Below are 25,587 nucleotides of genomic sequence, written 5' to 3' on the forward strand. Positions count from 1 at the left end.
CTTTTTTTTCGTTTTCATCTCAACGGATCGCTCTGGAAAGTCACGAAACGAACCGCGCACAGTTCGCACGGTCGGTTGGAATGGAGCCCGTCGAATGTGTGTGTTTTGCAGGAGCGAGTTGCATTGGTGCAGCTGCAGCATTCGATCGTTGGGGGTTGCGTTATGAGTGCCGCACGTCACGCTGGGTTTATAATTGCAGGCAAATTGTGATTAATTTGTACATTGCAATAGTGAACAGCGTTCTATCGATTAGGTAGTACGACCGAAGCGTGCTTCAAAGCAAGAGCGTGAAATGTTTCAATTTCATATAGTTAATGCTGTTGTCGCACCAGCTGAAGGACACGTGTAGGTGCAATGTTGCAGTTCATTTATTGTGAAAAGCGTTGAGTGATTGTGGCAATCAATATATTTTATTCGACGCGACACAACGGATGGCATTGGAGCTACATTTGTTGGTATGAGAAGATATTTTTCCACATGAAATTTTAGTGCATGAAAATTAAATTCAAATTAATCGTTACATAAAGTGTGAATGGAAAGTAAAATAGTTTAAATTGTATTGCAGTATCACGCTTTCCAATAAATGAACTCCCGCATTTTAAACCGGTTTCGAGTTATTATTATTATTATGAATATTGCAATATAATGTTTACGATTCAGCGTAAGTAATTAAAATGAGTTTTTCTTCCTCATCATGATACGTGTATCATGGAGGTCGTATAACTCATTGCCTTTTACTCATAACAATTTAATCCTTCGTGCGAACGCTAATTGCGGACGAATAATTGATTTCTTGAAATCCTTCTACTTGAACGGTTTTTTACGCAGGTTTTTTTTTTGGTTCTTCTTTCTCCCCGAGAGAAAGTGGATCTGGGGGCCTGGTGTAATATGTGCGCCGGGGGTTTCGTGCCGTATTGCAATCAGGTGCGAATACAAACACCATTTTGGGAGGCCACCGTTTCGGAGGGGGAGGAAACGCAATTTAAAGCAATGGTTGTTGTACATTTCGCTTATGGGCATCATGTTTTAACAGCTCATGAAACAACAGTTCCGGTCCGGAGCGACTCTCTAAAGCGTGAGATTGCCATAAAACACGAATATTATTCCATTTATGATTGTTTTTCGTACACGTTCGTAGTTAAAAAAATCGAGCCTTTTTCGAAGCTTTTACTTTTAAATTTTCAATCAGGTGTGTTGTTTTTTCGATGTAGGATAAACTTCGTGATCAACAAATGTTGGGTTACCCTCGGCAAAACATCAAAGCGACAAGTGTATCCGACGCTGCAATTGCAGGGAGTGCATAAACCAAGAGATGAAATATATTTTTTCTCCGTATAAAATATTTAATTCATGAAAACTGGAAAGACATAAACTTTACAAGTACCACTCGATGCAGGAATCTAATTGAATCTTCAAACTTGTTTATATTGTGCCCGCTTAGTTGCCTTTTATTGATTTTTTTTGTTTTGATTGTGGAGCCCTTTGCTTTTGGAACAGATCTTGTAGGTGATGTGCGAGGGATTAGCAATGGATATCAATGGAAGTATTGAAAAATGGTATTATATTTTTTATAAAATTTAGACAAAAAATGATTCTTTGAATGATGTTCATTTTAGAGGGATACATCAAATACCATTTGAACCTACAAAACTTCATCTTCAGCCTCCAAAGCTTCAAAGCTCATGGAAGGCATAAATTATGGATCGACGTTCGGTAACAGTCCGTATCGTAAATATGCCCTTCTATAAACGGCGGTACGCTTAAAGTACGAAAAAATGGATGTACCGTGCAAAAACCTGGCCGTTGGTTACGTTGGGTGAAATGCTGCCGCGTGCTGCCAAACTTCAAAGCGGACCGGCGCTTTGCGCACGGTTGCCGATTTACTTTCGGAACCTGTCATAAATTATGAGCGGTGGTTGCAGCGATACGCTTTTGATCGTTGCCTTTGCTCACAATAAATGAATTTGCAACGATTTTTGCGTCCGGCATTTCGGAAAACGGGATGTTTTCTGTAATTGAAACATCGTTCATTGCGGCATACGTTTCGGCATTAATCGTTCCTGCTGGCTGGCAGGATCCGTGGTGCAATGTGCCTTTGTTGGCATGGTTTATCATGGCTTACGATAATGTTTGCAGCAATAGCGTCCAGTTGCGCAATGCTAAGCCCAATGGGAGACATTCGTGACGAGCGGATTAAGCAGCAAACATAGCAAAGCACACACTGAGCTGGAACGGATCAGCGTAAGGAGTGTGATGCGAGTGTGATGTGCAACATGAGTCACGATTAACTATTTGTTGATATATTTAAGGAATATTTAATATGTCTAATTATTGTTAAAATATTTTAATAATCTACCTGATGAACTGCAAACAATATAAAAATGTAATAAGCAAGATAAAATAGAAATAGAAAATTGATGCTCAAATATTCTACTGAAGGAGCTGGGAAATGTAGTCAACAAGATTTTTTTTGAATGTTTATGTGATTTTCTTTTAATTTTCATTTTAACAAAAACCAACAATTTTTGTATTTAATTATGTGGTTAATAAAATCATTTATTTACACCTATTGAACACCTATTTTCCGGAAAATAATATAAGTATCCTCTTTTTAAAATAATTTTACCCCAAACACGCTGGAAAATTCCGTATATAGCAGAGCGTAGTTTCGATCTACGGACCTCTGGGTTATGGGCCCAGCACGCTTCCACTGCGCCACTCTGCTTCGTGACGATGATACTGCTATCTTTCATGAAGCTTTATTTATAGCCCCACCGGCGAACCGGTGTGCGCATGCCCCATTATCTGTGCCGATCGGAAGAGCGCACACGCATTTTTGTTTTACTCAAAATAGAGCAAACCCGTGCCGAAAACATCAGCCACAACAGTGCGATTGCGATGCTCTTTTTATCAGCGGGCAGACGACGCGTGTTGCCACAAAGTGCCAAAAAGCGCATTAAATTACACGCGCCAATCTGATTAAGATAGCCCTGGTTGGATGCATGCACAGAGATAAAGGTCACTCCTTTTTTCGGGAGTCTGTAAAGAAGGCCCCCTTCCCCCCGGTGAAGGGATATTTTGAGCACTTACGCACTGACAGCTCTTTCAGTTGTCTGGACAAGCCTCCAGAATGCGTCCTTTTGGGATGTGCCAAATATTTCGTACGCTGGATGCCGCATGGTAGGCAATGTGTTCGCTGCCCTGTCCCAGTAACGCCCACTACCCGCGGCTCCGGTGTATGAGCAGCGGTGGGAATGGTGAGAAGCGAAGGAGATCCCATTGGCATTTGGCAGATGCGGGCAGATGAACTTGACGGTCCGTGGTGGATTTCACCCATGAACAGAGTTTGTCCATTAGGGGTTCCCGCTCGTGGCCGACGTGGCCGTTATCGTAATCTGACTGGCGAAAACTCGCCGGAGAGCTTGTCTGTCGTCGGCGGTCGCGAGATAAGAGCGTTTCCTTTCCCGCCTCGTCGTCGTTTTTGTTGCATATGGAGCATGCCGGTTGTGAGGTTAGATTTTGTCCGATCGGGACGTTGGAATGCTGCTTCAATGAAGACAGGGGTGAAATTTTTGGCGGACTCTTCATATATGTCGCGTCGGACATCGCGATGCTGTCATGTATGTAAGATCGCAAAAGGGCAATATCACCGCCCAAGTACTGTTTTGTCCGTATCTTTTCGTTTCGAATGAAGGTCAAGTTATCTTGATTGCGAAGTTGCGATTTGAATTTAGTGGTAATGAAGAATGGGTGTTTTGCAAGGAAAGGTTGCGACCAGCATGTAAGAATTAGTTTGATTAATTATGTGATAACTTTCTGATGACATAGAAACAAATATTCGATAAAAATAAAGTATTACAAGATTAACATAATTCAAATGAAATATTTCTCCGTTTAGAAATTGGAACACCGTCGATCCAAAGTAGAATAATTAATTTTAGGTTTTTTATATTATAATGGACCTGGTTGCCACGAAAAACCAAAAGGAAGCATTTCTGCCCCGAGTGAGGATCGAACTCACGACCTTAAGATTATGAGACTTACGCGCTACCGACTGCGCTATCGAGGCTACATGCAAAGTGTTGGTTATTTTTGCAGCACGTTCTTAAATCATCTGCCAACTCTAACCCATCTGGACCAGTATTGTACACTGTCCTTTAGTTAGAATTTTTTTCTTTCACGAACAATGCGACCTACATCGCGAGGCGCCCCATGCACAAATCGTGCGCACCAATTTCCAATGTATATAAATTAGATAATAATATGAATAACTTTATACGGCCGCTTGCCCCGGCCCGGAAACGCAAGCGGTGGGCATAAACGAAGCAAAATACACGAGTGCCCGGGCGACTCGTTCAGCCTTTCCTAATAATCTCTCCCGGGGTCACCACATTCCGTCTGCCGACCGGAGACCACGCAAACCGCATTCGCGCACGCGGCACCATGCGGAAAGTCATCCGCCGGCTGCCGAAGAAGTCCGTGGCGGTTGGAGCGGTGAATAAATCGTGCACACACACCCCGCATACTGCACCACCGGCACTGTGAAGTGGTCTCACGGCATCGTAACCGAGGGCGGGCGTGCGCCATTCCGCAGCTTGCAAAAGCCTGGGAACGAAGATACCGCTACTTGCCGCTTCGCCAGTTGCCCCACCGGTCTGCTCAGTCCTGCCAGCAGATCAAGTGAATTGCGCTACGCTACGAACCGTTCAAGCGCGATCATCTTGCGAAGCTAGCGCGTGCCCCTTTTTTTTGCCTAGCATCGAAGAGGTGTGTGCCGAGACGCAAACATATTCGCGTGGTCGATCCTAGATTATGGTTGATTGAGAGAAGCTGGTTGAGTGGAGTGATGGCCGGCGGTAATTTGAACTTGCTGCCGTAAGTGGCTGTGGCCGACATGGCTAGTTCCCTGACCTGCAAATACCGACTGCCGGTAATCACTTCATCCTGCGCAATGGCTGTTTGCTATGACATTGGTATCTTAGTTTTGGCATGTATGCGCGAAAAAGCACTGTGGAAGTACAGTGGATTACGTGCTTTATTTGAGTCAGCTAAATAATCTCGATCACGTGTTGATGAAAAGAAAACTCATTCGTTTAAAAGGTAGTGTTTCTAGTTAATTTAAATAAAATCCTAATTATGCTACTTTTAAGTACTATTATTAGTAACTAAAACTGATGACATACTTAAAGTAAATTTCGTATAACTTTGTATACAAGAACAGCTCATGTTTGATGCAATTAATGATTATTTATAATACTATGGGATAGTTGAATAACGACAATTTTCTTTATGCTTGCACAAATTAAAACTAAATAGATGTAAATATTACTGATATATGAGTTGAGTTGATACATGTGAGAAACAATTTGATTTGTCATGGCTGTTGACTGATTTTTCTATTAAAAATTATACAAATTATGTATACGTATTTTTTGGAAATTTATATAAACAATCGTCTATTTAATAATCTCATGTTTAGTGCGGAATTACAATGCATTAACACTAGAAAAACCAGTAAGCCATTTTGGCTGGTTTAAAACTGACAAATTTTCTGAAGGTAAAATGGTGTTGGTATATGAAAATTAATGTTATGGGGTCATTCCATAATGATTTACAAAAAAAATAAGTAAGGGCTTAAAATGTATTTTATGACCACCTCCTCAAGATAATCTTCAAGAAATTAGAAAAGAATGTCCATAAAGTTATACTACGTGCTGTATTTTTTGTATGGAAAATCATTATGAACTTAAAGAAATTTTGTATGTTAAAAATACTCAACTATACCAAGAATCAAATATAAAACGGTTGGTACATTGGAGTTTTAAATAATCGATCTTAAAATTAAGAAGCCATTTGGACCAGTCCGGTCACGTTCCTAATCCAGGTCTTTCTAGTGTTATGTGTCGAACGAAATTTGGCAAATGTTTATTATTTGGTTTAGAGTTTGAACAAAAAAAGTGTTTTGAAAAGCTTTCGGGTGAATGTCGTAAGGAAAAAATAGTCAGGCTCAATTAATTAGATATTACTTATCTTGTAGCAAATGTTTCTTGCAAACACTGTATCCATTTGCTGGGCTTCAACAACTTCAATCGGTCATGTCTCGCGGTCAGTAGTCTCTTTCGGAGTGATTCATTTCCCATGCTCGAAATCACAACGGACACACTAAGTCACGTACTGGTTGCGCCCGACGGCTCCCTGAGACGATATGGCTTGCGCCCGGATCGTGCCATCGTGGCGCTGCTGGTTGCTTTCCGCTGAGGCTGTGTGCATTCGAAATGGAAGCGTGCGCGCACGCTTCGTACTCGACCGCGACGGAGACCCTCTGATCCTTTCCCATTGAATTACCATCCGTTGGATTTGTTGTTATGCGGGTAGGAATGGTGGGTGCATGGGGAGGGGGAAGGGAGGAAGACAGTGCGGGTGGAGATGGTCAGAGACAGTGGTACCCGTGGCGCACAACGATTTCCCCTGCCCATCCCCCCTGGCTTAATAAAAACCGTTCATTGCACGGATGAATTGATCGAGAAGAGAAAGGTGCAAAAGGAGTCGAAAGAGGGTGACATGTTACGGGGGGAAAATGGCGGATGGAAAGAAAGGAGTTTAAAGGGGTGGCACATTGCAGACACACGCCGGGCAGCCAACCATCCGGACCTAAAGCCACCGTGTGCCATTGTTGTTCCAGTGAACACGCGCTCGCAGACGGAATGTGCCTCACGAGTGGCGAATGTGTGTTGAGGGAACGCGATGGGGTGGAGATGTGGGGATGTGGAATCCGGGTGGGGGAACGGATTCCCTTTTCGATCACCGCCAACGATCACTCTCTAACCGCACGCCACCTACTTTATTCGTCCCACCCTTCGCACCATCCCGTCCCGGGCCGGACAGTGCAGATCAAAGTTCGCATCGGGGAGTGGTCGGTCAGCTGTGGGAGCAAAAGGGAGCCCGGGACGCGTGCAATTTACGAAAGAGCGCACGAGTCTGGGAACTCGCGATCGCAAAACGTTCTCACGGCCTTTAAGATGACTCGCCCGCTGTTGCTTGCTCGCTCGTTGCTGTGCAGGCTCGTTCGCTCCGTCCACCCGTTCCAGACGAACCCGCCGCGAATGATCCGCCGCGGAAGCGCGCCGATATCACTCGAGACGTTGCAGCAGTTGGAGCCGGATCAACGGTGAGCTGTGAGCGAGGAACGGGAGCGGTACGGAATTGAATTTTGTTGTTGGTGGTGCTGCTGCTTTGTATTCTGCGGCTGCTGATGATATTTCGCGGTGGCTTTTCGTGTGTCCACTCACACACACCACCCTTGCTTGCTCGCAACCTGCGCAACCGTCGCTCGCCTGCCAGCTTACATCTTTCTACTCTTGTTGTCATTAAGGAGGCTGCGATTTCTTCGCTCCCGATGGAAAGAATGGGAAAGAGGGGTGGAAGGATAAAGGGGGATGCTTTATTCGCAACAGTTTTTTTTGTTCGTCGTCGTTTGGTCGTGGACCCATTTTCTCCGCTCGGGTCTTGAAGCGTGTGCTTCGTCCTTTTTTGAGTTGGAGTTTTTGAAAGATGTTTTTTTTTAGTTTTAGTCTGGTTTTTATCCTACTCGCTGAGGTTTGTAGTTTTTTGCAACCGTTGTTCGTCCGCAACCGTTTCCTTTGTTAATTTTCTTCCTTTTCGCTGGTAACGATTGCTATGACGAAGACGGCGGTGACTATGAACAAGACGCTAGTTGTGTTTTGTTTTGCTTTTGCTGATTTTACCTTTATTTTCGGCGGATGCTGTTTCGCGGTAAAGGTGGCTTCGTATCTTCGGTGGCTGATCCTACCGCACCGTGAGTTTTCGGGAGGTATATTTGCAATTTGCCTTCAGTGATTGTTCTGTGGTGAGCTTCCAGTTTGGTGACTGCCCGTTACTTTTGTAGCAGATTCTCACTTTTACAATGCAAATACGTGCGATCTGTCACTAGCGTAGCTTAACGCATTGTTTGTGTTTAACAATTCATTGTGATTGTACTACAGCGGGTGATTTAGTCGGGGGAAGTCTACAGGCTACATTCAACATTTATTCACTATTATAATTAATATACACAATTAAAATTATACTAGAGTTCAATAATTATAAGCAAAATATACTTAACACATATTACGAACCCCACTCATTTTAATATGTGTAATTGAGGCTCAAATAATTATCAATTAACTACGATAAAAACGCGATAAAATAATTACAAGTAGTAAGTTCTGTTTTTCCTAATTTTTCCAAACTAATTTAATAAAATCATTTTTAACAATAGTTATGTTCTTTATGTATTATGTAAAGCATAACTTTTTCCCTTATATAAAAAAGAAGACGTTTTTCTTTGATTTAGCAGAGCGTAGTTTCGATCTACGGACCTCTGGGTTATGGGCCCAGCACGCTTCCACTGCGCCACTCTGCTCGATAGCGTTGGGCCATATGATGCATTACTAAATTGAATTTCGTTGCATTAGCAATTTTTTTACGTACACGTTTTGTATGTTTAAGCTTATGGAATCCAAGAAAGCTGTTCTGAATTTGCATTCCCAAACGATTCAAATTTCCTTGCTTCATCAAAGTACACAACGTCGATTCAATCATTCGTTGCTTCGGTCTTGTTCGATACGGATCATTTGTATGCAGTATTTTTTTCAAGTTTAACGGAGTTCAACGTCATGGCGCCTGCAATGAACCTTATCAGAAGTGTTGGGAAAAAGGTAATTGTGGAGTACGAAGGACGGGTCTTTTCCATCCCGGAGCAAGACTTTCTGCAAGTGTCCCGATCGGATGTGAGAGTTTTCTAGCTAGTTTATTATTCGGTATTGTTGAGTTGTTATATGTTCTTTTAATTCTTCATTACAGAGACAACCATCCAAGTCGATCGAAAAGCGACAAGAATCCCAAGGCCCTGAAAAACACGAGCAGTGCGGATCCAAGCACGACCTTTATTATGGTACGAGTGAAGGAGTTGATCGAACCCTTTACGATACGTATAGTGAAATAAGTGATTCGAATTCGTCTAACGAAAATCTAAATCGTTCGCCTCAAGCGACGAACCCGATTAATCCGGTAGTGTCAAGCAGTGCAGCAAAAGTGCTTGCGGAGCTCAAGGAAGAAGTGACCCGGTTGATTGATGTATCGATACAGAAAATCGAACTTGAATGGGTACAAAACTCGAATGCGGCTAAGGATGCACCGTGTGAAGCAGTTCCACCAGAAGCAACGATAGATTCAGTCCTATGTGCGCAAGCTACCTCCAAAAGTCTGCATCCAGATGGCGATCGAAGTCAGCTAACGCACAGAGAGCAAAATTTGCAAGTACTTCATACGGAACAGTTCATGACATGCAAGCGACAAACACGAATGAGGTTGCTAAACGAAATTCGCGAGCTTGTTGAGCGTTTGAAAGATTTGGAAACATTAGAAAATTGATAGGGGCAGGTTTAATGTTTTATTTTTGAATAATTTTATTCTCGGACAATATACTATGGTGTTTTCTACATTTTGATTGTTGTGCACGTTGTAGTATTGATCATTTATTGATTTCTAGGATCGTCTTTATTGGTTAATTCTATCTTATGCGGAAAGATCAGTACTAATATGTCAATACAGGTTGGGTGTTGCATCATCAATAAAAAATATTTCTATCCCTCTAGTCTCATATACCGAGTTGGAAATCGATTGTAAGGGAGACGTAACATCATCACTGCTTATTGGATAGGAAGAAGAGTTATACAAAGCGTCAGTTTCTCGAGTGGGATTGTCTTTGTTTGGTGACGTTATTGGAACGATTGTAAGCAAAGGAATCAATATTGACGGTTCGAAGTAACACCCGACTTCATGTCTGGTCGTCTGGTCGTCTGATGTAAAAAAGACGCACTCATTTGGTGAAGAAGTCATGTTGGGTGGATGATATTGCTTTCACATCCGTTGCCAGCCGCGTGCCCGACATGACAAATCATGATCCAGCCTTGCAGGGGTTTGTCAGATTCCATAAATGGGGTCATGAAGGTAGCTTTTTGTTTGTTTGTTGGCCTTTCTTCACACTTTTGACACTGATGCGGTCTGGGGCTCAGTCCAATCTGGTGAACGTCATTGAATTGCATTAAATAATCTTTTACTGTATGGTTTTTTGTATTGGTTTTATAAAAAAAAATCAGATATATGATTTCAATTAAGTCTGTTCTATCTTCTGAATTAAGAAAAAATTTGTTTGAGGCGGCAGAATTTTAGACAATAAATGTGATATTTTGAAGGGTTTTTTTCATGGTTTTTTGTTACCTCCACAAAATATCCCAAAAATCATCTTTTTTTTCTCATAAAATCTCGCCTTGCATTTAATTTCAGAAAGTAACAGATACATGAACGGCACATGGTTTTCACCATTATCTCTCACTAGTGTCACCTGAAAAATTGCGAACATGTCACCAAACTCAAAACATCGAAGAAACAGTTAAAAAGGCAGCGAAATCACAATGTGAAATGTCTCTCGAACGCTAAAAAATCGCTCGCGGTACGGTGCGGTAAAGCTTTATTGATGATAACACTAATGCGTAAATTTAAGGTAAGTAAAATTGCACCCATCATTGGTCGGTGCAGAGGGAAATAGGATTTTGGGTGACATTTTGAGTGGCAAAACTTTGTGCAACCAGCAGGTGGTAGTTAACGGCCGTTTATCAATCCGCGCAAGTCCAGTTGCTCGTGCGGATCCGCGCTCATTTTGTCGGTTTGAACTCGTCCGAAAGCAGCTCTTATTCCTGGATTCCTTCGGCACCGGGTGTATGTGAGTGTGTGATGGGGATTGTTTGTCGTTCATTTCGCGATCGAGTCCTACCCAGATTAACAGCAATAATCGACCACTTGACCGGCGCAAGCCAACCATGCGACGGGGCGTTAAAAGCTACCGCTTCGGAGGTTATGTTGACATGCATTAAAAAGTACCTTTACCCAATCCACCACCAGAATCCGATTCGGTGGTGGCGATTCCTGTTACCTACAAACTGTCGTTGAAAGGCATGGGAAATCGGTTTAACGGTCGGCATGCCGAAAGGACCGATTATCTACGGTGCATGGCATACGGCATATTCCAGGATCGTGCAGGATTTGTGTCAAAGCATCGAAGTCAAACCCATTGAAAAGATATCGCCACGGTGTGTACCCGCCGGTAGGTGATGCTGGAGCGCGTACCGGGGATTATAAACACTGCCGGTGACACTGTTACGACAGGCGCTCGATCAAGCTCGATCGCGAGGTGCGCTCAATGGCGCACTTTTTACCGTTTCTCCGCTGGCAGTCGGCAGATTTGCCGAAAAAAGGCGAAGCAGTGCGAACAAAAGCATGCACACAGAAATCTTAATGAATTTGATGTTGTCAATGTGACAGGATGTGGCATTAATTTTCGGCAAACGGCATCCCAGACCCTCATCCTGCGATTGGTCAACCGCTTGCTGGTGGCAAACGATGGAGAATTTGCTAATTAAAATATAAATGCCATCTGCTGGCTACAATGCCTAACTCGATGAAGGTTGGGGTCTAATTTAGTAATTTAGCAAATTGACTCCCCAAATAAGAAAGATCGTGATCGGGGTTAGAAAATTAGCGCACACTGCTCTGGATACGAATGAAGACTAATGCCGCTTGCTCCTGTTTTTTCGTGCCCGATGGCTTAATGTTTTAGTGTGAATTGTATCTATACATTTGCTGCAATCATTTTGATGCAGGTTTATGTGAATGAATGGAACTATGGAGATTTAATAGTATATTTTTAAATAAATAAATAATTGCGAATATAAATAGTTATTTATTTGTTTTGTAGAAGTACATTTTAATATCCTTTTAACAAAGAATTTTTCCATATATTAACGTTTTGTTGTTGTTAAGGGAATGTTTTAAAAATATTTTCTGCAAGAAACGAAGTCCAGGTCACCGGAAATCATTATTTATTTGTTTTTTAATAAATCAAAAACGGTTATTCATCATTTACTTCGAATGTTAGCTCAATTGTTCTATCAAGATATTAATTTAAGATATTAGTTTTATTTAATTAATTTATTTATTTGTTATCGCTGCTGGGACTGTCTGGGAGAAATGTATTTCAATAAAAGTCTAGCACCTTCCACTTGAAAAAATGCATCCCTGCACTTTAAATTAACCCCAATGCTTGAGAACTTTCAACTAATACGCACACATACACAACTCTAGCACACACAAACATATCGTGATTCGGTATCCAAACCCAAGCAAAGTTAATCCTCTTAGCGGAATTTATATTTTATCAATAATTTATCTAAATATTTTTCCCTCTTACAGTTCCCTACCGATGCGCTGATCAACTCCCGAAAATGCCGGGCGCAATGTAAGCGAGGTGTAGCTTGGAATGGAAATCGTGCCACTTTGCCACCGCCATTTCGGCACGGAATATGGACGATTTGTGATAAGTTTCGACCGGTTTTTCCTTGCTGGCGTTCGCCAGACTTCAAACGAAATCTAACAATAACCACCACCCCGTCCAGTGGATGGGATTATGTAGGGAGCATGGGTGGCGGTGGTCTAATGTGGCCGTGACTTTGCGAGTGTGGGAAAAATGGACTGTTGGAGCCACTTGTGCGACGAAATGGAGTTCTACACATTATTGCTCCCCACCGACCCATTGCGATAAGCTCGTGCGGTAATGGGAAAACGCTGCTAACCGGCCCAATCGAAGTAACTGGTGATGATGATGATGATGGTGATGGTGATGTGTTTAGAAGGCCTCAGGGCCTTTTGGGGGAGTTTATGTTGGCAAACAGATTATGTGACAAACGGCGCCCATCGTGCGACCGAAAGTGGAATCGTCATTTTCGAAGGCTTGGGAATAACCGTGCGCGATCCTCGGGGGAAGTGGACGGATTAGATTAGGCAGTACGGTTGAGTTTTCACGTTCCATCCCTGGCCGCATGGAAGATAGCGAGCATTTCGAGAGTGAGGCAATTGAAAAGATGGCATTTAAGATTGGGCTCCGGTTTGGCGGGGTTGGGGTTGAAAGCCCGATGAAAAATAAGTGTTTGACGAAGTGAACCGGGGGTGTTGTTAGTTTATCGGAGGCATTTTTCTTTCCTATGATTAGTGAACTGGTACTTAAACACCTGTAATCTGAGGAGTAGCAGTGAGACAGTTTGGTGTGTAGTAATAATATCGAACCAATAACGGTGGGCATGTAGATGAATGTGGTTGGACAATTAATATGCATGGGAAAGTTGTGGGACTTTTTTTTTTTGGTAAAATCGATGACTAACGGAACAATATGCCTCAGAAGATGAAGATAAAATTTTACTAATAGGCTTTAGTGAATGTTTCAGTAATATTTAGACTGTTTGCACCTTTCGAAAGGAATGTTGCGACCATTAAGCTTTTATAGCAATATATAACGAAATGGCCGTGCTATTTTCCCACACTCTGCAAAATTCTGCGCACACACGACGACACAACGCACCATCGGTCGTAATCATCATGCACAGAACGTTACCAAATTAAACCACAAAACAAAACGCACCCCTGACGTGGAAATATTCGCCGAAAAGCGCAACGGATTTTAGCTGCCGCTCTTTGACCGGGCCGCAGTTTTGCGATGCAGCTGGTATGCGTTCCGTCACGTCTGGTGTAACGAATCCCTATGCAGCGGTTTGTCCAGGCGTCACCCGGTTGCTGCCTTGCTTTGATCTGCACGCATACGCCGGCAACGTGGCGCTGTAATTACATCAGTAGCTTTTATTGCCACAATTTGCCGGGTCGCCACACGGTCAAAGGGTGGAAGTGCAAACGGGGGTGAGTGAAAATTTTGCTGCAACGATCAACGATGCTGTTGGTACTGATTCCCAATCCGTCATCAGATGTCGATGGTGTAAATTTGCCGGCGGGAGAAAAAGGTTGGTGGTGATGAGAATTTTTATCTTCAACGTGAAGCTTTTGGAGGTCACTCAACTCTCGCCGTAAAAAGGGTGAAGGTGGACAATTAAGATGAAATTCAGGGGTTCCGAGTGTTAATGGTAAAGCTGCAGCCATTTCTAGGTCCTTTGCAAGTTAAACTGAAGTAGGTGAAGGTAGATTTAAAATCTTTTTACGTTTTACATTTTGCAAAGCTTTCTTAATGACACTCCTGTAAAACACTGTTGTATAACCGAACAATAGAGATCAGTAGCGTAAGCTTTATGCTGGATCAGTTTCACATGTAACATGAAACGGAAAATTAGATGAATTTCAAAATCTGCATTAATATTTTTCAGTTAGTCTGTAAAGAAACCATAAATGGCTTAAATTCCAGTACGTGAACCTATAACCCCGATAAAATTATAATAATAATTGGAGATTCTGGGAGATTTTTGTTAAAAAATGTTTCCAGTATATAAGTGTAAATGTTTTAAAATTATATTGTATATCTAATGCAATATTGATGAGATGTGATGCACTGACAGATTGGCAGCGCGAGAAAGCAGTTGAATTTTTCCCAGGGTAGTATCATTACTAAATACTTTAGCACTAAATGCATAAATTTTAAATGAATACTTGTAGGTTTTCTCTTTCGTCATTATCAATATTATTAATTATTTCCTTTCAATAAAAAGAAACACGTATTAAATGTAACAAGTGATCGGACAAATCGTTTTTCTTGCGATCATGCAACGACCGCGATCTCAACCCCTAGAACGATTGCATGTTTGATCTTTCTTACGGAGAGAATCGAAAGAAGCCCCATGCGGCCGAGCGGAAAACGTGCTGCGGTGTTTTATCGGTAGTCGGGCCTTGTCGGGCTTATCTGGGAACACTCATTTATGCCACACGTCTCACGAGACCGCCAATGGGCCGTAGCGTACGTCACCCCATTTTATTAGCCCGCCGAGATTATTATTCTAATGATGCTAACGCTGTCGGGGTGTAGACAAAGCAGTTAAAAAGGAAAAAAAAGGAATCAAGAGGGTAAAGCAAAACCGGGCAGTGAAGCGATCTTAACAAATCAAACGGTACCAGTCGGTCGATGAAAATAACATCGATCGGGTTGTGTAGTGGGTGTAAGGCGCCGTTGGGGCCGACCCCCATTGGATGGAGGAGAAAGATCTCAAAACTTCAAGCGGGAAGATCCCGATTCCTACCGTGCCATTGAGGGTGCACTTTTGCCGCACTTTGGTGTGCGATAATGGGCACCATAACTTACGGGTCGATAATTTGTTTCACCGGTTGACCCAGGTGACATTTTACGCGGGCTCCGTTGTTTTGTCGGCTGGCCGGTGGGAAAGCATCGTGAAGTCGTACTACGCTTTACATTTGTAGCGTCTTTTCTGTTTTCCAGGGAAGGGTGAATTATTGTAATGCGCTACTTCGCGAGGATCTGCTGATGGAAGGCTCATCCGTTATGGCGTTTTATTGACAGGATTGGCCCCGGGGGCAGACCGCACCGGATCGTTACGATAGATAACGCAAAATAGGCGACAGTTTGGGTCCGCACACCAACGGTGAACTTTAGAGGCGGCCGCGAACTGTGCGAGGGTGTGAAGAGCGTTTAATTCATTCGAACCGCCAGTGTGTCACTTTGTGCGCTGATTAGTTTACGTTCATGGGATTGTGGGAGATATTATAAGACAACACAAAAATACAGGCAAGAAACACAACGCACATTGGGCATGATTTGGTGAGTTTTGTTAGCGAACCGAACAAAGAAAAGCGAAGCGACTTTATGGGCAAGGATTTCTAAGCCTGATCGCTGCTGAGACTCACCCCTTTTTGATCGTCCGGGGTAAATGAGATGCCATTTTAAGGCAAGCGCGCGTGTAGTTTATGATCATGGTTTAGAACGTACCCCTGTCGCGTTCGGGCCGGGTAGGCTCGGCGCATAAATCGTCACAAGCCTCTTGGTTTTTCGGCAACTACCGCGCTAGTAGTGCTGCGCAGTGCGAAGGCTAAGTCCATTCGCTGGGAAGATTTATTCCGGATTAATCGTGCGCTAAAGCTTTCCGAGCGGGTGCGAACACTTTCGGCCCGGGGACACGACCACTACATGGGTAGCCGTTTTGTTTTTGTGAGTCGTTAAGCTGTTGTGCGGTTCGTGTTTAGGTTGTTCCGAAACGATTATGCTGCACACGGTTTTTGGGGAGGAAAACGGTTTTGAGGAGTGGCTGCTCTTGGTGAAAGCTTGCACTGTAACCAAGATAGCGCCTGTCAACTTCTACTACTTTTGCAATTAATCTGTTGTAACTGTACAATAAAACGTTTATTGTACGAGAAATGGTCATTAATATTAAAGTAGGACTATTGGAAGCTTTACCGTGGCGTTGATAAGAAATGACTGGTCGGTTTTATTTTAAATGATGTGTAATAATTTACACCTCTTGAAACTGCTGCTTGAACCATCGAGATGCTTATGGTGATGATGACAAGTCCCTTCTTCTGCCATGACACATCTTTGAATGCAATGCTAGATTTGTTTAAAATACTTCATAGTGTTATTTATTTTGTAATGTTGGGTGAATCATTTAAATGAATTAATGAATCTGATTCCTCACTGCAAAGATTCATGAATCTTCAAAGATTCTGTAAAAAATCTTATTTCAGAAGCAAAATTAAGTATAATAATAATTAAGTATAATTAAGTATAGTATAATAATATAATAAATAATCTTAAAATTATGTTTCCGGAGACATTTATGCATACACGAGGATTCATTACGCCCGATAATCTTTTGGGTGTCGATGCCTGATTTGAATGACTCCTTACTGAAAAATCGATTCAATAACTAGATTACAGTTTTAATTTAGTTGGTGACATCAGAATCATTAACTCACTCTTCTAGTTTCAGTTTAAGTGCTTCTTCATTAAATTCAACATGCGACATGCACAGTAAAGTAAAATGGTAAATATACATTTACATGCGGATTATTTAAAAATTAAATCCTTATTAATAATTTCCTGTTTTTAGTTAGGTGCACTCTAAAATTCATTTCACCTCGGTGCTATAAAATACGCACATAGCTATCACATTACTACGATAAATTCTCCTTTTGCAGAGGGACAAGAACGAAGACAGTAACAAACTTTTCCTTCCGTCAATAAAACGATTCACCATCGGGATATGATGATTTTATAGACGCAAATGCTTTCTTTACCTTCCCAAAACCGTTCCGTATGCAAATGATGATCTCATGCACAAACGTTACATGTTGGCTCGGTTCCCATCATCAGCGATCATTTTCGCTGCTGCAACGAAACTCGTATACAGGTGTTAAGTCGCTAATGATCGCTATTGCAGCGTTGCATCGTACGCGGCGCGAATGCACTTAACAACGGAGCTGACATTCACCGCGTGGTCCATTCCGTTCAATGTTTGCTATCATCGGTAAGAGCCGCGACCCACACGTTTTATTCCGCCCCATTTTCGAGCCTCGAGTCTGTGTTGTCCCGCTTCCTTATCATCTTCGCTTTTGGTCTCCATCCCGAAGGTGCACCTCAGAAGTGCACCAGTTGCAGGGTGAACGATCCTGCCGATAAAAAAAAAACCCTTTCGGCCCGAACCACACCTTCCACCATGCGATGCAGTGATAAATTATGTAATTGATTAATGATCGATGGCTGCCCCTGCCCTCCCGATCAACTGCTCCACTGCGGCTTTTTTCCCGTTTTGTTTCATGTTTTAGTTTTTGGTTGATGTTTTACATATTTTGAAGCGCTACAAAATGCTAGAGTTCTACACGTTCATATCGGAAGAGCGATTGATCGTGAGGGAAATTATAATTTGACCGCTGGAAAGCGCCATAAAATTGAAAGTGATGCTATAATTGACGTGACTACGTTAAGCATCGGAAAGTTAAGATGTTTTTTTTCTCCGAAAGTAAAATCGATAGCGTGTTAAATTTCAAACCTTTCCGCTAATAAAATTTTGTTTATTGGACTCCAGATATTGTAACAAAAAATACAATAACAAATTGAAAGAAGTTTGAAAGAATGGTAGTAGGAGGACCAATATTTAAGCACGAAACGTAAGTTTCAAAGATTATATAAAATACGCTTCGCTTATTTATTCTGTTCTCAACATTTCTTCTATTTCGATTTGCTATAATCTTTAATCTACTACATCCTTAAGTGAGGTACTCCTCAACGGCCTCAGATGTCCAATTTTGCGTCAGAAAACGTCAGGGTAATATAGTGAATGTATCCAACGGCCGTATTCACTCCGGAGATGACCAGTCTGGCATCATTACCTCCATTTGATTATTTTTATTTTGCATTTTTATTAACACATACACCCAATTTAACGTCCATGGGTTTATTGCCGGCAAAACACAGAAGATCCATTGACTGCATCCATTGGCGGCACATTAATGACACCGTTAATGTGCATAATTTCGGCCATCCAGGCGATGCACTCGTCTCACACACGGAAGGCGTGAAATGAAAAACACATTATCATTATTTTATGATCCATCCCAGATTCCCAAAGGAAATGCCTGGAACGCAAATCAGTACCAGTTTGCGTACGATTGAAAGCTGCTGAAAGTTTGTGCATGGGAACGGTGTTTTTTTTTTTTGTTGGGGTATTTTGCCACTGGTGGAATGCGCATTAAGGTGAAATTATTTCCTTTTCTGCACCAGTCCAACAGCGATGGACACAAACGCTGGCAGCTGCATTTTGGATAGCATCAAGGTTACATTGTTGCTGAAAATTCTTCAAGTATGCCGTCGCAGTGCAGTCGGCTCCCGATCGATCCTCGAAACTCGCACGGTAAAGCTTTCTAATGGAGATCGTAGTGTTACCGTTTACCATCCTTGGCGTTGCACCCGAACAGGGGGCGATAAAAAATCAATTTCCAACCACTCTCACCACAAGCCGGCGTACACTCGCTCGTTAATGAAAATGAAGGTGATAAATTGAATTAGCATTCCCACACCATTTAGCGTCGGGCATCGTGTTGACCAGTGTCGCCTTTCAGCTACGGCAACCGCCACACGGTTTCTTCTCGCGCGCAATAAAAGCCTTACCCCCGCCCCGAGCGAGCCCTTGCGCTAGGACACGGGACCCGATCGCCGGGCTGGTCGAAGTGCTAATTAATTATCATACAAATTGATAGCGTAAATTTGAACACGATCTTTTTCGGCACAGTCAACGGCCGTATCGGTTCGTCTGGATAGGGCGCAATTTATGTGAAGCTTCTTCGTTTTCTACCAAAAAACGTGCACCGGGCTGTGTTTGTGGTGATCGGTTTGCAATGAGCAATTAGTGTGATGTGTTTTGTCGCGATGGACGTGATTTTCGGGTTGGTTCGAATGCCTGGGAACGTTTGGTGTGCGGGAAAATTGATGATGATGGTTACGCGTGTGGTTGTTTATTACAAACATTTATAGCAGTTCTGGCACAGCTTTGCTTGGAGGTTTATGATCATAAAGAAAATTCAATGGAAATAAATAAAGAAGGAGTGAAGTGGGCTACTATAATAACTTTAATTTATATGTGTACCATTATGAAATGGAACTGACACGTTGAAGTCTACGGAGGGCTTATCAGACGGAGATCTAAACAAAGATTACGCTTTGGAAATCTTCACAAGATCAAAATGCTTCTCAATTTGCTCACATAAAGTACCATATTTTAGCGTGTATAACGATTCCCTTTTAGGTCAAAAGTGACCAAAGTCTAATTAAGGGGGTTGTTATACAAGGGTAGTAACTTTCCCGTTCTAGCTTTATGGATTAAAGGTCGTTTTGTTGAAATAAAAGGATGGATGAATAAAACAAGGATGAATCTGTGGTTTAAAAATGTTAGGAACAAGGGACCTGGAGCTCTTATGAAAAATCAGCAATGCTTGTACTGAATACATTCAGAGGTCATCTACCAAGAGAAGTTAAACAAATTGTTGCTCAAGCAAAACGCTTCTGCAAGTCATTCCTGGAGGTCTAACCAGTTTGCTGCAACCACTACCGTTTAAGGGTTTGATACGCAAAGAATGGAGTAAGTGGATAAAAGGGGCTGATTCGAATTCGTCTCCTTCAGGAAGAATAAAAAATCCTCCATTCTAGCGATCTGAAAATGGGTCATAATCAGGACCTGGACTGCATAGTCAGGAGTCAGCGAAGCGAATGTCGTCAAATCCTTTCAAAAATGCGAAATCAGTAACAATCGTGATGGGACTGAGGATCATGCAATTTATGAAGATAGTGATGACGGGGACGATATGAAAGAGTATTATGAATTGTAATGTTCGAAATTCAATGTAACAATAAAATTGTTCGCATTGTTTTAAAAAAAGAAATTAAATCATTTTTCCAAAATTCTTGGATAATTAATCTAGGGAGTCGTTATACACGGGGGGTCGTTATGCACGGCAAAATACGATAAATAATTGAAGTAGCTCGTAGACAATCATCCAGCAGCAAGATCAATCATACACCTGTATCTGTACAGGCCACATGCAAGTTTAAAAGATGAACTCCTAACATGACTTTTATTCCAATACGATAAAATACGCAGCCATGTAGCAGGTTGGACATGTCATTGAAATGACATCGATTTAACACAAAACGTTTGAAGATCCACAAACAATCACATGGAATATTCCTGGAACATGGTGGTGTCTAAATCGCTGATTACTATTTTGAAGTTATTAACTAGTAACACCTTTAAACTTATCAATTATTGACCACTTACTACCGTAGGGCAGGTGTACGGTAGATTACATCACTCCATCCAAAAGCCATCCATCCCGAAACACCACTTGAGCCTCGTCTATTAACACTGTCGGACATGGCGGTACGGCACTTTCAAGCGTATGCCAATAACCGCTTTATCTAGTCACCAACCCAGCCGGGTAAATATTGACACAGAGGCAACGAGTCCACCACCCTGCTGACATTGTATAAAGCCACCCAAGAGCCGCGGAACGGCGGCACCCTTCAGATAAAAACCGTACGGTGAAGTGGTGGTTGGTAACTACTGCCGGGCAACCGTGTCGGGCGTGTAGTTTTCGCGATGAACTGTACACTCCCGAGCACTCAAAATCCCCTCCCGGTCGAGTGGCGGCGCTCAGGTCCAATAAACTTTGCACAAGTGTGACGTCGCCCGGGCCGCTTTTTTTTTTGCAACACCATATACCCCCTTTCACACCCAGCATCCATCACGGCGGCCATAAAATGGGTGGCGCGCGTGCTCGCGACGTCAAGTGGCGGTGGTGTTCGGCGAAGGCTTGCCAATATCCGGGCCCTCGGTAACTATCGATAGTTTGTACCGTTTGTCTCAGGGTGGGGGTAAAAAACACGGCTAGAAACACCCGACCGGATCGATGGATGATAATAGGATCTACGGTTGAAGTGCATCATCATCATCATCATCATCATCATCAGTCGCTTGAGCGCCCGGCAATCGCCAATTAATGCATCGTCAAACAAATGAGCCGCATTAGCGAGACGGCGTCAGCAGGCGCTGTCGACGACTACCAGGGCACACCGTTCCAGCGGACGGACGGATCGAACGTGACCATTTTGCTAACCGCCCTACTTTGTTGCCAGCGATGATTGACGATCGTTTCGGTGGATCGCTGGAGGAACTTTCCTGCAGGCTGGGCTATGTGTGGTATGATGTAAGTTTTAACGACTCACTAATAAGCAAACGCAGTGATTGATAAGCGGACGCCGTGTAAGCGGATATGGGAAAATAACTGAACGAATCGGAATATCCGGAGGGTCGTCGGGTGAGAAGCTTTATCGTCTAGTTCCAGCTTTAAGCGTTCCTTCAAGGTTAAGTTAGTCCTAAAGTCAAGTGTTTACGTGACATTTTGGAATGCTTTTGGGTCGGCAATGTTTGAATGTGACCTATTGGAACTTACTGCTTCATTTATTAGCCGTCAGAATCTTTTCACGACCTTACCCGACAATCATCATGCACTAAGTATAATGCTCTACTATTAAACGGAATCGCTATCATCAAACGTGTAATGACCGATTAAAACGATCATTTACGTGCAGGGAATGTCTTCGCACTGCACCATACATTAAAGTTTGATCACATTTACTAATCCCTACACTTTCTCTAAGCTGGCGCTGCAGGCGCCCATTCGTTACCTTCTGGTCTTTTGCACCTCTTGCGGTTTGGGTGCGACACGAAGTGTAAGCCTTTTTTCCCCGCTCTCCGGCGAACGTTCATTCTCACACGCCACGCCATGAATCGGCGGCATAATCCTCACGTCGCTCATTAAGCGCATTAATAAAGAAAATTTATACCTTTTCCTTGTCTCTACGCTTGGCCGCGCGTAAAGAGTTATGATTTTATTTGCTTCCCTTCCCTGCCACAGCATGATTACGCGCCGATGCGGACGGTTGGCCCGCGTCAAGTGTCTTCGTGGACGTTGGTTCTTGCCGCTGGTCGCAAAGATTGATCAGCCGCCTTTCTAGCAGTGTGCGCTCCGCGCAGCGTCGCAGTCGGCAAGCGCGATAATAAATGGCTGGGCGTTTATAAATCAAATCATCTATTAAATGGACTAACCGACCATCATCTCCCGTGTACGTTTGCGTGGCTGATGGTTGATCGTTTACAAGCTTGCATGGCTTGTTCGCAGAGTGCCACCTTAATAGGTGCAACTGTTTATGGCTAAAGCGGATCTCTTTTCTTTCTCTCTCGTTATGTCGTAAAGCGGATAAAACATTTGTTTTTGTCTTTTGTAATCATAATTATCGTTACAAACGCGCTCGGGTTCCATTACATTGGACTAACGGAAGATAATAGTCGTTGCTGTCGCACACCGTTTAGTAATCTTTGCTGACTTGCTCTCTCATGGCTTACGTGCAGTATTTAAAGATATTAAAATAATACCGAATATCGTCAAAGCCAAAACAAACAGCTCAAAACACATCTTAGCTTTAGTTCTCATTCTTCACTTTAGTGGACTTGAAATGGTGCGTCGTACTTCTGCGTAAATGTTTCATTTCACTTCTCCTAACGGCGTTCCTCAGCTTTTTCATGAAAAACAGCATCACCATCCGTTGGTTTACGATCACCCCATTGTTAGTGCCGATGCGTCGAAACAGCTTGGTGATGTTGACCATTCTCATCATCGGGATCTTTTCGGCACCTCTGCCGACACCCGTCCAGCTGCACTTTGTCATAAACTTTTTGTCAAACAGCAAATCCATTGCCTCCGTCATGCGATTTTCGCTCTGCGACTCCGTAACGTTGCTTGCCAGCCAGTGGTAAATCTGCTCCTGGAACCCAGCGTTGAGTAGGTTTTCGTTGAGAGCTTCCATGCTCTCCAAGCTTGCAATTTGTTCGAAATTTACATCGGTAAGCATTGGGGTTGATGCAACGCATTTGATACCATATCGGTGCAGTAATACTTGCGCAATAGTTTCGATGCGTAGAAGCTTATCAACCAATTTGCGAACAAAATCTTCCAACCCCGCCATTTTTGCTTCAAGCTTTTTGACAAAGTTCAACAAGGCTAACTCGGATATTTGTCCTGTTTGTGAAGTTGTACTAAATTCTCTCTTTGTTAGTGATGTTGCAGGAACTGGCGATGCTGTACAAAGGAAAAATGTGTGCAATCGAATGTAAAAGAAAAATTTAAAATCATTGTTCAGTACTGGCAGTCCCCGAGTAAAGCGTGTTTTTGGAAATTTGTCAACTGAGTTATTTTATTGCACAAAATCTAAGGAAAAAAGTGAACAGTTTTTTCGAAAAATACGTTCCTTCGTCACATAAAACATTTGTTTTTTATTTAATGTTAACGTATTCTTTCAAAAAGTAGCCTGATTTGCTGTATAAATAAAGTTCAGAGAACAGGAAATCGACTCTGTAACTTTAAAGTATGAATTAAATTGCACCAGGATTCGCCTTAGGAGGAAATAAGAGATACGCGATTTTTCCCTGGTTATGACGATCCGCTATAATAGCGTATCTCGGGGACTGCCTGTACTAATTTGAATTACCTTTTATATTCCTTTTGCTGCTGGTGTCATTTTCAACAAATGAATCAGTAAAATCACCCCCTAGAGGACTGGGTGATTTAGAAAATTGAAATCGTGGACTTGCGATGTTCGGTGACACGGTGGATTCTCCTTTCACTTTCGATATAAGTTCGTGTGCAACTGAAGGTTTAAGAATGTTAATCTTTTTCACAACACAATCTATTTTCAGCCATGTTGTGTTGCCGACACTGTCGCTGTCGTTTAGCAGTTTGTACATTTTTGGCCCGACACACTTGGGCCACAGGAGGATCGTTTCCCTATGACGGGTATCCAAAATCCATCCCTCGGGAACCACACATAGTTCCTTGCTTCCATCTTCTTCGCGGGCTTCTATAATTGCAAATGGCATTTTGAGGACAGCCACACAGTGGTGATTGAGAAAAGTATTTCAATCTTTCAGATATCGTCTCGTAATATTGAATGTGAATTAGGCTGCAAAAGAAACAAAAGTATTTCTATTTATGTAGGGGTGCAGTATTGATTGAACTCAACTAGTAGGAAATAATTAAAAAACGGATTAACGCTTAATTATGCAAATATTGCCAGATTTACTTGTAATGTATAAATAATTTAAAAACAAGATAAACAAAATGTTGTCTAGTAGCAGCTCGGTAATTTGTTATTTGAAGTTTCACATGATAACTCAGGTACCCGAATTCATTTCAGGTTTCAGGTCCCTGTAAGGATCTTGATACATGTTAATCGAAGCATGTTTAATAAATTTACCGCATATGATCGCGAAGAACATGAGGGGTGTAGAAATAGGGCAGACATCCCTTCAAATAAATACAATTATACACCTTATTATACACCCTGCAAGAATTCTAAACTAACCATACCAAACCAAATTCAAGTAGTGGACGCTTCAAATGAGACATTTATTCAGCGCGCAACTACGACCTCTGAATTGATAACAAAATCTGAAAAATAAAGCTACGCATAGTAACTCAAAAGTTTTCCTATTTGACTTCATGATTGATATCAGTTCTATATTTGGTACGTTAACATTGTTTGAAGAATATGTTTTCAAGACACAATTAAAACAAAAATCCCGCCCGTTTCCGATGCAACGCATCACGCTCCGGAACTACAGTTCCGAAGCAAACAAAAACAAAGCAATGCACAGATATGTACCACTTAAACAGCGACGCAGCTAAACGTTACGAAACTGTACAATCGCTCGAAAGAAACAATGATTTCGCTATTGTCGTGTAAAATAAAGGATGTTATAATCGTTTCAAAGCTTTAAAAGATCTTTACTTATTGCCGCAAACCCAATATTCACAACGCCCGGTGTTTACGGCAGCGTCCAAGCGTCATTGCTCTCTTTGTGCGCTATCACCCTCAAACGCTATATTTACACTAATTTTTACTGTTTTACTTACCGGTTTCAATGCACAATGGATTGGTTTTGATTTGGAAGTGTTTTTACAGCATTTTCCATTCGAAATAAAGCGCGTAATACAATATTCTTCACAATAAACAAACACGGCACCGCTTATACAGCTGCTCTCAAGCACCACCGAGTGACAGCTTGTTGCTTCAAGCGCGCGTCGTTGTCACTTTGAAGCTGCACGCGTTTATGCCGCTTGGTTCATAACTTTACGTTGTTA

General features: G+C 42.3%; 2 protein-coding genes and 3 non-coding genes across 5 annotated transcripts; 1 reads left to right on the forward strand and 4 right to left on the reverse strand.

Moving 5' to 3' along the window:
• Positions 1-2,653: 2,653 nt before the first annotated feature.
• Positions 2,654-2,725, reverse strand: Trnam-cau (transfer RNA methionine (anticodon CAU)). The gene has a single exon. It is a non-coding gene; the product is annotated as a tRNA-Met (tRNA).
• A 1,271-nt stretch (positions 2,726-3,996) lies between these two features.
• Positions 3,997-4,069, reverse strand: Trnam-cau (transfer RNA methionine (anticodon CAU)). The gene has a single exon. It is a non-coding gene; the product is annotated as a tRNA-Met (tRNA).
• A 4,281-nt stretch (positions 4,070-8,350) lies between these two features.
• Positions 8,351-8,422, reverse strand: Trnam-cau (transfer RNA methionine (anticodon CAU)). Its single transcript has one exon. It is a non-coding gene; the product is annotated as a tRNA-Met (tRNA).
• Positions 8,423-8,675: 253 nt separating this feature from the next.
• On the forward strand, positions 8,676-9,432 carry LOC128302895 (uncharacterized). The gene is made up of 2 exons (XM_053039742.1): positions 8,676-8,795; positions 8,926-9,432. The coding sequence occupies exons 1-2, from the start codon at positions 8,676-8,678 to the stop codon at positions 9,430-9,432; spliced, it is 627 nt and encodes a 208-aa protein (XP_052895702.1).
• Positions 9,433-21,961: 12,529 nt separating this feature from the next.
• LOC128304001 (uncharacterized) lies at positions 21,962-24,401 on the reverse strand. The gene is made up of 2 exons (XM_053041114.1): positions 23,936-24,401; positions 21,962-23,526 (listed from the first exon to the last, which is right to left on the reverse strand). Exons 1-2 carry the CDS (start codon positions 24,321-24,323, stop codon positions 22,871-22,873), a joined length of 1,044 nt encoding a protein of 347 aa, XP_052897074.1. The 5' UTR covers positions 24,324-24,401; the 3' UTR covers positions 21,962-22,870.
• Positions 24,402-25,587: the final 1,186 nt, after the last annotated feature.

This window comes from Anopheles moucheti, chromosome 3 (assembly GCF_943734755.1).
Source record: "Anopheles moucheti chromosome 3, idAnoMoucSN_F20_07, whole genome shotgun sequence".
Lineage (NCBI taxonomy): Eukaryota > Metazoa > Arthropoda > Insecta > Diptera > Culicidae > Anopheles > Anopheles moucheti.